Source organism: Cervus canadensis, chromosome 13 (genome assembly GCF_019320065.1).
Source record: "Cervus canadensis isolate Bull #8, Minnesota chromosome 13, ASM1932006v1, whole genome shotgun sequence".
Classification (NCBI taxonomy): Eukaryota; Metazoa; Chordata; class Mammalia; order Artiodactyla; family Cervidae; genus Cervus; species Cervus canadensis.
The window spans coordinates 71019601-71033066 of NC_057398.1; the positions used below are offsets into that span (position 1 = coordinate 71019601).

Below are 13466 nucleotides of genomic sequence, written 5' to 3' on the forward strand. Positions count from 1 at the left end.
GGTCAGGAAGCAACAGTTAGAACTGGACTTGGAACAACAGACTAGTTCCAAATAGGAAAAGGAGTGTGTCAAGGCTGTATATTGTCACCCTGCTTATTTAACTTATATGCAGAGTATATCATGAGAAATGCTGGGCTGGAAGAAGCACAAGCTAGAATCAAGATTGCCGGGAGAAATATAGATAACCTCAGGTATGCAGATGACACCACCCTTATGGCAGAGAGTGAAGAGGAACTAAAAAGCCTCTTGATGAAAGTGAAAGAGGAGAGAGAAAAAGTTGGCTTAAAGCTTAACATTCAGAAAACTAAGATCATGGCATCTGGTCCCATCACCTCATGGGAAATAGATGGGGAGACAGCGGAAACTGTCAGACTTCATGTTTTGGGGCTCCAAAATCACTGTAGATGGTGACTGCAGCTATGAAATTAAAAGACACTTACTCCTTGGAAGGAAAGTTATGACCAACCTAGATAGCATATTAAAAAGTAGAGACATTACTTTGCCAACAGAGGTCCATCTGGTCAAGGCTATGGTTTTTCCCCTGGTCATGTATGGGTGTGAGAGTTGAACTGTGTAGAAAGCTGAGCTCCGAAAAATTGATGCTTTTGAACTGTGGTGTTGGACAAGACTCTTGAGAGTCTCTTGGACTGCAAGGTAATCCAACCAGTCCATCCTAAAGGAGATCAGTCCTGGGTGTTCATTGGAAGGACTGATGCTGAAGCTGAAACTCCAATACTTTGGCCACCTCATGCGAATAATTGACTCATTGGAAAAGACCCTGATGCTGGGAGGGATTGGGGGCAGAAGGAGAAGGGGACAACAGAGGATGAGATGGCTGGATGGTATCTCCGACTCGATGGACATGAGTTTGAGTAAACTACAGGAGTTTGTGATGGATAGGGAGGCCTGGCGTGCTGTGATTCATGGGGTCGCAAAGATTCAGACATGACTGAGTGACTGAACTGACTGACTGAACTGAAAGTCAATACTGGGCTTCCCTGGTGTCTCAGACAGTAAAGAATCTGCCTGCAATACAGGAGACCTGGGTTTGATCCCTGGATCAGGAAAATCCCCTGGAGAAGGGAATGGCAACCTGCTCCAGAATTCTTGCCTAGAGGATTCCATGGAGAGATGAGCCTGTTGGGCTATAGTCCATGGGGTTGCAAAGAGTTGGACATGACTGAGTGAATAACACTTTCACTTTCAAAGTCAATATTCCTACTAAATTATACTTTATACCCAAGAATCTTAACTTGTAGAGACCAAACAAAAGGTGAGAATTTAAATGTCTCAATAATTATGATGATAATTCAAAAACACTCCCAATACATGAGCACCAATATGGGTTACATTATGGAAAACTGGATGTAAATTAATATTTTAATTCCATTCTGAGATGGAAACATACTTTTTGTGCGCATGGAAAGAAGCATATGTGAAGCTCTTTCCTTCATATTCAGCAAAAAATGTGCTTTCTTCCAGAACAATGTGGTACACTTCATTCCCAGAGCATCTGCCGTACACCTTCTGCCACTGTTCTGGCGACTGCTGGCCTTCTCTGCAACAAAAGCACACACACATACACACGCACAGAGACAAACAGTGAATGTGGCTCAAAGCACAGCCGCTGTCCTACGAAATCCAGTTTCCCAACTGCAGGGAGGAACAGGCACAGTTCAAAGAAGCATCTGTGTGGTGCTCAAAGTGATGACGTGATCACCAAACATTTGCAAAGAGACACCTACAAGAATTTCGAAACTATGCTTGATAAATGGCAAATTCGTTAAAAGAATTTCACAATCCAATTAATAAAAGCATTTATTGTGATCATGAACCAGTGAGCTGTAGCAACTGAATTTTAGACTTCATTTATGTATATCATGTCATGCACAGCCTTTATATAATCCTTGTCTTATAGTCTCAATAATAGAGCCCACTTCATCCCATTTATAATACCTGCTTGGTCCCTGTATGTTTTTGACTTTGCTTTGTATTTAAAATTATAAATATATATATACATCTCAATTTATCAGTTTGATTTCATAAAAAAAAATATATATATATATACTCTTTATTTCTGCCCAAATCAGAACAATGACGTTCTCCCAATTGTGTAGAAGTTAGCAAAAGATACGTTTTGTGATAAAAGAATTTCTGAAAGAGATTTCCAAAAGTACTTTTTAAAAAGAAGATAAGTTTATCACAGAAAATGTAGTTTCTTTTTTTTTCCTCCCTAGAATAGTCTGCTCAGTGGCTTTAGAAATGTATAAAAAATTCAACTTATGCAAAATTTATTGTGAAGATACACGAATGATTTCCCATTTTGTACAATAAATTCCACTTGGTGAATAAAGTTTATGAACTGTGTTAAGTACAAGAAATACACATTCTAGAATAAATGAGATACATTTATAAAAATCAAAAATATTTCACCATAATCACTATAGTTTCTGCACAGATTAAAGTCATATCTATCGTAGTTTTAACTGAGCTTTGTTTGAAGGGTTACTGGGAGATAAAACATTTTTAAACATTTTCAAAGTTTCAATAAATTTAAAAAAAAAAAGTATATTTTTCAGGTATGTTTCATTTGCACTTCATTCCTTCTTGAAAGTGCAAGTGAAAGTCGCTCAGTCCTGTCCAACTCTTTGTGACCCTGTGGACTGTGGAATTCTCTAGGCCAGAATACTGGAGTGGGTTGCCATTCCCTTCTCCAGGGGATCTTCCCAACCCAGCGATTGAATCCAGGTCTCCAACACTGCAGGCAGTCTTTACCGATGAGCCACAAGGGAAGCCCAAGAATACTGGAATGGGTAGCCTATCCCTTCTCCAGCAGATCTTCCCGACCCAGGAATCAAACTGGGGTCTCCTGCATTGCTGGTGGATTCTTTCCCAACTGAGCTATAAGGGAAGCTTAAGACTTAAGACCTTGGGCTTTGGAGTCTGACTGCCTGATCTGAACCCTAACTCTGCAATCTTGGGTGTTATTTAACTTCTCTATGATACTTTACTTCCATAACAAAACATTATCTGTGTTACTGGGTTGAATTAAATGAGATAGTACAAATAAATCATTTAGCAGATTTTGGGAGCGTAGTAGTCTTCAGGAAATGTTAGTTTACATTATTATTTTGCTGGTATATCTTTTTCATTGCTGAATTTTTGGAGCCACTTTCAACATTCCTAGTCAACAATATGAACAATATTACTTTTAAAATTTTACCCTTTTTTTCTATAATATTAATATATATTTGGAAATAGGAAAGCATAAAACAAAACGCATTTGACAATGGAATACATATGGCTACATACTGTTTCCTAAGAATGACTGTTCTTGGTGGAGAACACCTTTCCTTTGACAAATAAAAACAAAGCTATCTTTGATATGTACCATACCGCTGCTTGGCATGATAGCACTTGGCAAAGACAGAATCCATTTAAAGGGCTGAAAACAGGAGAGAAGGTGCCAGTAATTCATCAGGGTTTGTTTGGCACTGAAAGGCGCATAGGGTCAAATAATAGTCTCATGAGGGCACTAAGAGCTGTTCAAGCAAATCACAAATCTAATTGCAGCGGCTGAAATGGAAATGCAATGTGGTAACTTGGAAGGAAACAGAAAAGGAGGGATTTGGACAAGGATGACTGTAATGAATTTCCTTAAATCACTTGCTTGTCTTCATTCTATTTCATAACGGCACCTTTTTACCAAATGTTTTTTAATGAGTCTCTAAGTTCAGCTAATTGTAAATATAGAGAATTTTTTCCTTTTAACTTCATGTTAATTGCTTGAGAAATGTTGGGACTTAGCCACTCCATCTTCTACTGATGGGTATGTCTGGGTCTCACTTATTAATTCCTACATGAAATATTTATTGAGCACTTGGGATGTGCCAAGAAAAGTTCTAGATTTCAAGGCTAAGGCAGTTGACAAAAGGGCAGAAATGCTTTCTTTCTTGAAGCCTCTAGTGGAGGAAAACTGGCAATGAAGCAAATTATGTGTTGGAAGTGGTAAGTGGTAGGGAGAAAAAAGAAAGGGAAATTTTCAGGGGTGGGTTGGAAAATAAATGCATAATTGAAGTCCTCCCTGAGAGAATGACATCTAAGTGAAAATCCTGAGAAGAGGGAGAGAGGTAACGATAGCAGAGAAGACTGTTTCAGGCAGAAGCAACAGCAAGCGCTTCCCTGGGGCTGAGAAAAAGCAGAGTATACAGTTCGGCTGGGCTGAGGGAGGAGGAGGAAATGAGGCTAGAGGAATAACTGGCAGGGAAACGCGTCACACGGGGATTTCTAAAATCTTGCGATCATGTCGGGCTTTATTGGGAAAATTTGTAAAGATTCTGATTTATACTTTGCAAAAAAAAATCCCTCTGGTCATTGTTCTGAGAACAGACTGAAGCAGTGACAATGATCAGTGAGGACTTTATCACGATGATCCAGCCAGAAGGTGATGGCTTTGGACCAGGGGAGTTTCTGGGCATGTTCTGAAGGTGGACCTGGGTGTATTTGCTGATGGAAAAGAAAACTAGGAATAAACACCTTAAGGACCGAATCCATCAGAAATACAAAAATTAAATGATCGAATGAGTGAATAAATAAATAAATTCCATACAGCTAAAAGTGAAAATGCAAGAACTAATGCTTAGTGAGCATCATGGGGAAATAGCAAATATAAAATGTTCGAAGAATTAAATAGCTTAGGTAGGGTATTTAGTGAACTAGGTCCTAGGGAGAAGATAGGTAAATCAGAGATCATATATGTGGGCTTCAAAAACATTTGAAATAAAAAACATTTGGAATGCTAGGTTCATGGATGCTCATGATAATATTCTTATGTTTTTGAGTGTCTGAAACAAATTTTAAAAATGAAATGCATGTTCACAAAAATAAAGAAACAAACCAAAACTAGTAGTGAGGATTTTAAGTTTTTGTTGATATAATTTTTCACTGCTATCTTTCAAAACAGCAGTATAGGGTATATTATATACCCTCCTCTTTACCAATATTTTGAGAGTAACATTTTATTTAGGCAGAAACTAAAATTTTCCCTTCATACTATGATGAGTGTATCAACATTTTTCCAAATGGCTACCCAGTTATTCAACGTATTGAATAGTCCATTTTTTTCACCCACTGATTTAAAATAACTCTGTTATCAAACACCAAATTCCTAGGTGCCTATGGGCCTCTATCTCAACTTTCTAGTCTGTCATGTTGATTTACCTTTGTCCATTCCCTAACACTACACTATATCAACTATTTTAGGTACAAAATTGTTCTAAAATACATCAGGGTAATCCCTCTCTTTATTGTTCTCCTTCAAAATTTTTCTTGCTATTTTGGTTTCTTTATTTTTCCATATGAACTTAAAATCAGCTTGATTACTTGAAAAAGAGTACTGTTGATATGATTATTGGAATGATTAATAAATCTGGGTGAAACTGACATCTTTGTGATACTGACATAACTTCATTTGTATGCTTATTACTTGTCTCTTTCTGCCGCCATCTCTCACTCAGCATGAAGCAGAATGTAAACACTATAACTTCTCAGACCACTGTCTATCTTGTTTTCTGTGGGATCTCCAGTAACCAGAGCATTTTACAGAATACAGTGAAGTGAGTTCAAAACATATTTGTTTAATATCAGAATTTGATTCTTCTGACAACCTTTAAGATGCACAATAGCATTATGCCCATCACATAGATAAAGGAACTGAGGATCAGTGGTTTCAAGTCTTTGGTCTTGCCAGCATGAATGAAAGAGTCTGTGACAAACACTGCCCTTTATTCAGAAGCTTCAGTTCTGAATATTTCAATATTCAGTGTGAATGTGCAGCTATTCTATTTCTTTTCTTTGGGCTACTAGAATTTGAGAGCCAAATTTTACTCTAACCTTTATTAATAATAAAGGGCATTTCATAGCCTATATATTTGTTTAAAAAACAAAGCATAAACCTCTTGTTTTCCACTTGTCATTCTATCCTTATTTTCTTTCATCTTTTCCTATTTCATGTATCTGGGCAGACTTAATTCAAGATTATTTTTTAATGAGACAAAAACAATCATATAGCTGAGTAAATAATCTATTTCCATTTTACACAAGAGAATTCTACCACTTAAACAACTCTTGAATGCACCACTTACCCTTTTCTCCATCATCAACTCTCACACTCTTAAAATAGTCCCACCGCATTTCCTTGCCTTTTATATGGATTGGTGCTACAATAAGAGTGAATTTCAAAATCGCAAGTCACTTCAGGTCACTTTCCTGTTAAAAATAATTAAAGAGTTTCCTCCTCCCATTTGAAAAAGGTAAACTTTCTTACCATCACTACCAATCCCTCCTGACCTATACCATGCCCGTCTTCCAAATTTCGTCTGTCATTTCTGTCTTCTTCCTCTTGGGTGCTCCAGCAGACTTTAGTTTCCCCTGATTAAGAAACTCTCTTATCCAGGTCTTCTAGCCTGTTCCTTCTTCTGCCTATGCCCTCCTCATTCTTGGACCCACAGTTCAGTCATTACTCTTTCAGCCATGCAGTGGCAGACTTCATGATAGTATAACATTAAATTATATTAACTAATCCTTAATGTCTTGCTTCCTTGTGAAATAGGCTCCATGGGACAAAGGATCATCTCTTGTTTACTATGCTATCTCTGAGACAAGACGTCTGGTCTGACAGAGTAATTCTTAATAAATGTTTTGTTAAATGAACAGAGTACAAGCTAACAGTGTTCTTCATGCTCAATTACTAAATTTTCTGCTTTTCTAATTATATAATTCCTTTCTTCTTCACCAAAATCATTTTTTAGGTCTTATCCATTACTTTCCCTATGATGAATTTGCTATTAGAATGAGGGGGAAAAGCCTTTACTGAGTTTCACAATCATAAATGGACATGGAATGGACTTAACCCCAGCAGCAGTAAAAAACACGGAAGACACTAAGGGCAAAAAGCAAAGAATGAAAAGCTTCATGAAAATTATGAAAAGCCACTTAAGAAAGATTTACTCTGTGTTTACATGAATTGAAGGACCATTTAGGGAAGACAGCCTGCTTCTGCATTTACTTACTGTTAGCCTCAAAGTAGACTCCAGCATGTAAAATACTATAGCCTGTAGTTTATATCTCTGACCCTTTACAGGCTGCTTTACCATACTGACTGGTAATGCAATAGTAATTGCATTATATAGTAACTACTATATAATAACTGACTGGTAATTAAATAGTAATAAATTCTTCCTAGGCAGGTTTATGTCTAGCTTAATTTTCAGAATAATGCCAGCTCCAGTTCTTAGTAAAGGTGTTAGTAGAAAAAAGAAAGGAAATAAAAGAACATAAAAAGAAAATATTCTACTAAGAAAATGGAGGAAACACAGAATAAAAGCTTATGCTCAATGCTTGAAAAAATCTCTATTTTCGAACAAAGGGTCCTGCTGTAAAATTTATAAATCTAATACCATAGTCATGAGAGCCTTAGATAAGCTTCAGTGCATATCCTAGAACCAAAGGAGGCTTATGCCTGCTCCTTTCTGCATGTTTAAAACCTAAACAAAGGTCTTATATTATATATATATATTTGGAAAAAGAAAGAAGAAGTGTAAGGAGAGGTGATAGAGAACTGTCTATGGGAAAACAAACAAAAATGTCTGGTGAAGTAAATCGCAACTTTCATGTCAAAATTTTCAAGACCCTGTAGCCTTCACCTCAGCTCTTTCAAATCTCCAATTCCTGTCCAGTAATAATAATGAACTGGGCAGCCCCCACTTCTTTCAAATCCTGTACAATGATTAGAAAGCTCAGTCGCATCTGATTTGAAAGTCCAATCTTCCCAGCTGAGGCTAATTCTCCCTGGAATGCTGCTGCTCTGAAGTGACTCACACTGGTCATCAAAGGCATCTCTTAGAGTCATGTGAACATGTTTGTGGGGTGTGGAGGGGTGGGCCTCTGTGTACCATCCCTGGGAAGGAAAAAATTCCTGTCCACTCTGTCTTACCTACTTCCCAGATAGACGTCCCACATACCTTACAGCCTTTGACTTCTTGGGTTTCCTCACCTCATAGCAGCACCCTTAGCCAGGGTACCACAGAAAGAACACAGATCTTTTCAAGTCATCAGCTCTGATGCTGGAGACCCATGCGTGGGAGTGAAGGTTCTGCCATCTCTCTCTCTTTGATTCTTTTTTCCTCATGTTCAAATAATCAGAAAACTACACACCGATGTCCAACTGGGGAATGACATACTGGTCCCTGCTTTCTGCAGACACACCGTATTCTCCACGAGTATTAATTAGGTCATTTCATGAACTTCATTTCATGAGGCTAGTGAAAGTGAAAGTGTTAGTCATTCAGTTGTGTCCAATTCTTTGCCACTCCCAGGCAAGCATACTGGACTGGGTTGCCATTCCCTTCCCCAGGGGATCATCCTGACCCAGGGATTGCAATTTGAACCCAGGTCTCCTGCACTGAAGGCGGATTATTTACCATCTGCACAACCAGGGTGGGTGCAAGCACACTGGGCTGCTCTGCTGGCCTTCTCTGATCTTTTCTTTCTATGGAAGAGTGGAGAGACTAGAAAATGGGATACTTGACTCTTTTTCCTCCTTGGTTTTAGGTTGTGGTCACCAACCTTGGGACAAGATGAAAAGTCCCTCTCACAACCATAAAAGGCCAGAAGTGGGCGGTGACCCAATTCCTGGAAGCCACACCCCTTCCCCAAAATAGTTGGAATAATCCTCCCACTCACTGGCATATGAAATTACCCAGCCTATAAAACTAACCACCCAATATTTTAGGTCTCTCTCTGAGATGGACCATATTCTGTCTATGGAATGTGTATCCTACATAAACCTGCTTTCACTTAAAAAAAATAAAATAAAAATTTGAAATAAGTTATGTGTTTTAATCTGCTTTTTGTTCCCCAGTTAGAAATATCACTTGCTCCAGTTAACTTTTCAGTGGTGCATAAATTAAAGTTGATGAATGATTTTGCTTTTCTTTCAAATGCAAAGTGCACATCCCTGGTTAATCCATGATTACACTTTCAAGGTAAGTGAAAGTGAAAATGAAAGTCGCTCAGTCACATCCAGCTCTTTGCTGACCCCATGGAGTACACTGTCCAGGGAATTGTCCAGGCCAAAATACTGGAGCAGGTAGCCTTTCCCTTCTCCACGGGATCTTCCCAACCCAGGGATCAAACTCAGGTCTCCCACATTGCAGGCAGATTCTTTACCAGCTGAGTCACAAGGGAAGCCCAAGAATACTGGAGTGGGTAGCCTATCCCTTCTCCAGTGGATCTCTCCAATCCAGGAATCAAACTGGGGTCCCCTGCATTGCAGGCGGATTCTTTACCAACTGAGCTATCAGGGATGGGTATTTATTGCCAGAGAATAAATTCACTCACAAACCGTCTCCTGCCTTGCAACAAAACCAACCCACTGGAACAGGATCATCAAACAGTAAGTGCTTGGGTCTGCAACTGGAGGAATGTGCTTCCTAGGCCACTGAATGCAGTAAAAGAATCTGATATGGTTTTGATCTTCAGAGTTTCCCCACATCAACTTTTCCCAAAAGGAGAAAATAAGAATCTAACTGGAATTTCCTGTTCCAGATGCAATATCTTGAAGTCTTATTATACTGCACTCTCTGTTCTTATTTCAGGAATGTACTGAATTCCCCCACTCAGTAATGAGTGCATTAAAAAAAAAAAAATAGGGTAAAAGCTTACTTGACTGACAGCTCCCTATTTCTATGAAGGTGATTTTTTTGTACAATTCATACTAATAACTTTTAGAAGGTAAAATTGAATTTTTGTGTTCATATCTTCTTCATGTATTTAAAGATACCACCAAAAAAAAAAGGTAAACTATAGAATGCAGGCAGGCATTACTGCCTTCAAGGTTGTACAGTGAAATTATTAGTGGAAATCCTTCTGCTATCTTGAACACCTTTGCATTATAATGATCAAATTTAGTTTTGCAGGTACATTTTGTTCTTTTCAACCCTAAATAATGTATTTAAATATACAATAAATGGTGCTCCAAATTCACGAAAATTGACACAGATTGCCAAATTAGCTGCTTTATATATTTATTTTTACTACCAAATGAAATTATTTTCACCTCCATGGGAATAAAGAACATACTGGCACAAGATATCTTTGGTGTAAATACCCATTCATCGATATATAATAAAAGGCTTTACATATAATTGGGGGAAACCTTTGCCTTAGGAAAAGAATGCCATTTAAATTTATAATTGCAGAATTAGATAAGATAAAGTTCCCTTATTGGTGCTTTATTTTAAAGAGGATAAGAAACTATATTTGTTGCCTCATTATATTAGATTGAAAGTAGATTTTAAAAGGCCTAAAACAAGTGACCCAAAGGTTTTAATTTAATTAAAATTAACATTTTTTAAATTCCATACTCTAGTAGTTCACCAATTAATGTCAGCTTGGTCCCATATAATTGTTTATATATATTCTTTAGAGGAGAGTCTCTAAAAACACATATGAATTAATTACATTAATTCACAGTGGTCTAAAGCTTCTACTTTATTTAAAAATTAAAGTATTTAAATGGTATTCTGATTTTCCTTTGCTATCAATGTCAGGAATCTACAGTCAACACTGTAGGTAAAAGAACTGATTTTGACAAATGGTAGCCTGTATCATTGAAAACGTAATTGTAATTTATGGAGTGGAAATGGCATATTGGAGTAGATGGAAACTTCTACCACAGGTGAGGTTACAAAAGGAAGAGCTAACATACAACTTTGGATGAGCATTTATTCTTCCTGGTCTGGGAATCAAGCTGACACACAAGTTGGGTTATGTTACCGAGGAGAAAGGTAGTCAAGAACTCTAAGTAGAAGAAGCAATAAAAGTCAAAATGAAGATGCCTCTGTCTGCCAGGAGATTTGTGCATCTCTACTCTTGAAGCAGAACTTTCCCAGTTTTTTATATTAGATCTCAAAGCAAAAACCTGGGTCCTAAGATTAAAACCATGTAGAGGATGATAACCAATTTTCTACCACTAGATGGAACCAGAAAGCTGTTTGCTATCCTCAGGATTAGAAAATTTGCTGTGAAAGTGGCAATAATAGAGAAATGCCATTGAGCTTTCAAGCATTCTCAATAGTGAACATAAACAATGAATACCCTTTTGAAAGAGATTTCAAAAGAAGAAATGAAATAGAGCTCAAACGTTAAGTTTGAAAGGCTGATTGTACATGAAAGTGTTCCAAACCCATTTCCTTTAAAGTTTGTTTGTTCTTCAAAATCTCTAGTGTGGTTTTCTGAAGTGCTCAGTTAATTCAAGAAGTCACCTAATTATCACACACACAAATCCTAAGAACACCTGCAAAGCCTTTTCATCTACTTTTTAAATTGCCAGGTGAAATAGAAATTCATCTCTTATAATGACACGGCAGTCTCAGCTCTTTAATTCCATTACTAAATAGGTCTTACCCCCCTGACTTTCAGCTGTTTTCCTTCAGCATTCGTAAACATTGACAGCTAAAATGTGCCATCTCCCTGCTTCTCTCAGAACACAGGCTGCTTGCTCACAGAATAAGTACCACACGCTTAGCTTATGGTCAAGCTGTCTGTGCCCTTGTGCTTTTGAATTGCACTCCGATATCTGTCCCTTTAGTTTAGAACATCACAGTGACATCTTCAGGAAAGTCGTCTTCCATAAGTATTAATATTTGGGGATATAGACGTTTCATAAGCTCCTATAGCTATTATTCTCGTTTTATCTTTTTAAGGATTTTTTTTTTTCTCTTTAAAAATTACGTGTAAGTAGCAAGTTTCTTTAGTGTCTGTCCACGTTATCATTTGGTTTAGACTCAAGGTGTGTAAACTAAGCTTACCATAGCTAAAAGAAACTGTACTAACAAAAGAGATCTACTAGGAGACATTTATACCGCATTTCAAACATACATAAGCCACGTCTACAGTGTCTGCTGCCTTGTACTGAATGTTAGACTTTGTGATCAGAATGTATGCACGCTTGTGCTTCTCAAACTTCTAACATAGTGCCTTACACTGTATGGATGCAAATGATTATTATCTGTGGAAAGGATGAATGAAGGAATAACCAAACATTACAATTTGTGGTTGTTGTTCAGTTGCTAAGTCGTGTCTGACTCTTCCCGACTGCTCCCCTGTCCTCCCCATCTCCCGGTGTGTGTGTTAAAGTCACTAAGTCACATCTGACTCTTTGACACCCCATGAACTGTACAGTCCATGGAATTCTCCAGGCCAGAATACTGGAGTGGGTAGCCGTTCCCTTCTCCAGCGGATATTTCCAACCCAAGGATCAAACCCAGGTCTCCTGGGTTGTGGGCAGATTCTTTACCGCCTGAGCCACCAGGGCAAGCCAAGCTTCCCTGTCCTTCACTGTCTCCCAGAGTTTGCTCAAATTCATGTCAACTGAGCCAGTGATATTGTTTAACCACCTCATCCTCTGCCACCCTCTCCTTTTGCCTTCAATCCTTCCCAGAATTAGTTATAATATTTTAACTCTAGTGCTATCTTTAACATGTGATTTCATTCATAACTTAAATTGATGGAAAAATGCTTCCAAATTCTGGGCTTAATTTGAAGAGTTTTGAGTTATCTCTTAATAAAAATATGCTATCATATTTTTGTATTACTATATCATTATAGAAAATTGTATCAATTGTAGAAGGTTGTAGACTGTATCATTGTAGAAGACTGTATCAATCTTCTATCGATCATACTCTCTGAGGTGTGAAACTAGAGAACTAGCTCACTAAAGATTCCTCACAGGATTGTACATACATAAAGTATTAGTGACTACAGATACAAATCTCTTGATTTTCCATTTTGTAGGTTGAGCCATTAGCCACCCTCTTCTCTTCCATCTCTTCTACCTAATTTTACTCTAAAGTATCATTTGCTGCACCTTGTTACATTGTTAAAAATGTAAATATCTACATTTTGTTCACTGGCTATAAATTAATCAATGGCTTCACATAAAAAGTGGAGAAGTCATTGTATATGTTAAACTTGTGCAACGCTACATGTTGATAATAGCAAAGCTGGAAGAAAAGGTACAGACAGAAAGCCTGAGAGCAAAGATTACATTAGGATTATTGCAACATAGTTCACGTAAGACTTAGCGGAATGCTATTAATATAGTTATATAACCTTCTTTGTAGTTCCCTGAGCAATTCAATAGAGACTATCACAGAAAAATTTCTTTACCTGCCCTCCACTTATTGTTCAGTATTATGGCACGTTCTAATTTGATTCATTATAGTTTCTTTGTTATTTGCTTTGAGTTTATGATTGCCTTTTTTTCCAGTTGGGAGAGAAAACAGAAACTTCCTCTGCTACATTTAACTATATATGTTGCTTTTAATTTAGTCCAGTCTCTTGTGGAGACTTGTCTGACTTTTCATATCTTGACCATACCTTTTAGGAATCTTTGGTTTCAGTTA

The 13466-nt window shown here is 37.6% G+C and overlaps 1 protein-coding gene across 4 annotated transcripts in view; it reads right to left on the reverse strand.

Annotated features, from left to right (window-relative positions):
* Positions 1 to 13466, reverse strand: part of KCNT2 (potassium sodium-activated channel subfamily T member 2) — a 426098-nt gene that overhangs the window by 127001 nt on the left and 285631 nt on the right. For 3 of the 4 annotated variants that reach the window (XM_043485980.1, XM_043485982.1, XM_043485983.1), the window contains exon 15: positions 1409 to 1558. The exons of the other annotated variant lie outside the window; for it this stretch is intronic. In XM_043485980.1, coding sequence (XP_043341915.1) covers positions 1409 to 1558 — 150 coding nt within the window. The remainder of the gene's footprint in view (positions 1 to 1408; positions 1559 to 13466) is intronic. 4 annotated transcript variants of the gene reach the window in all.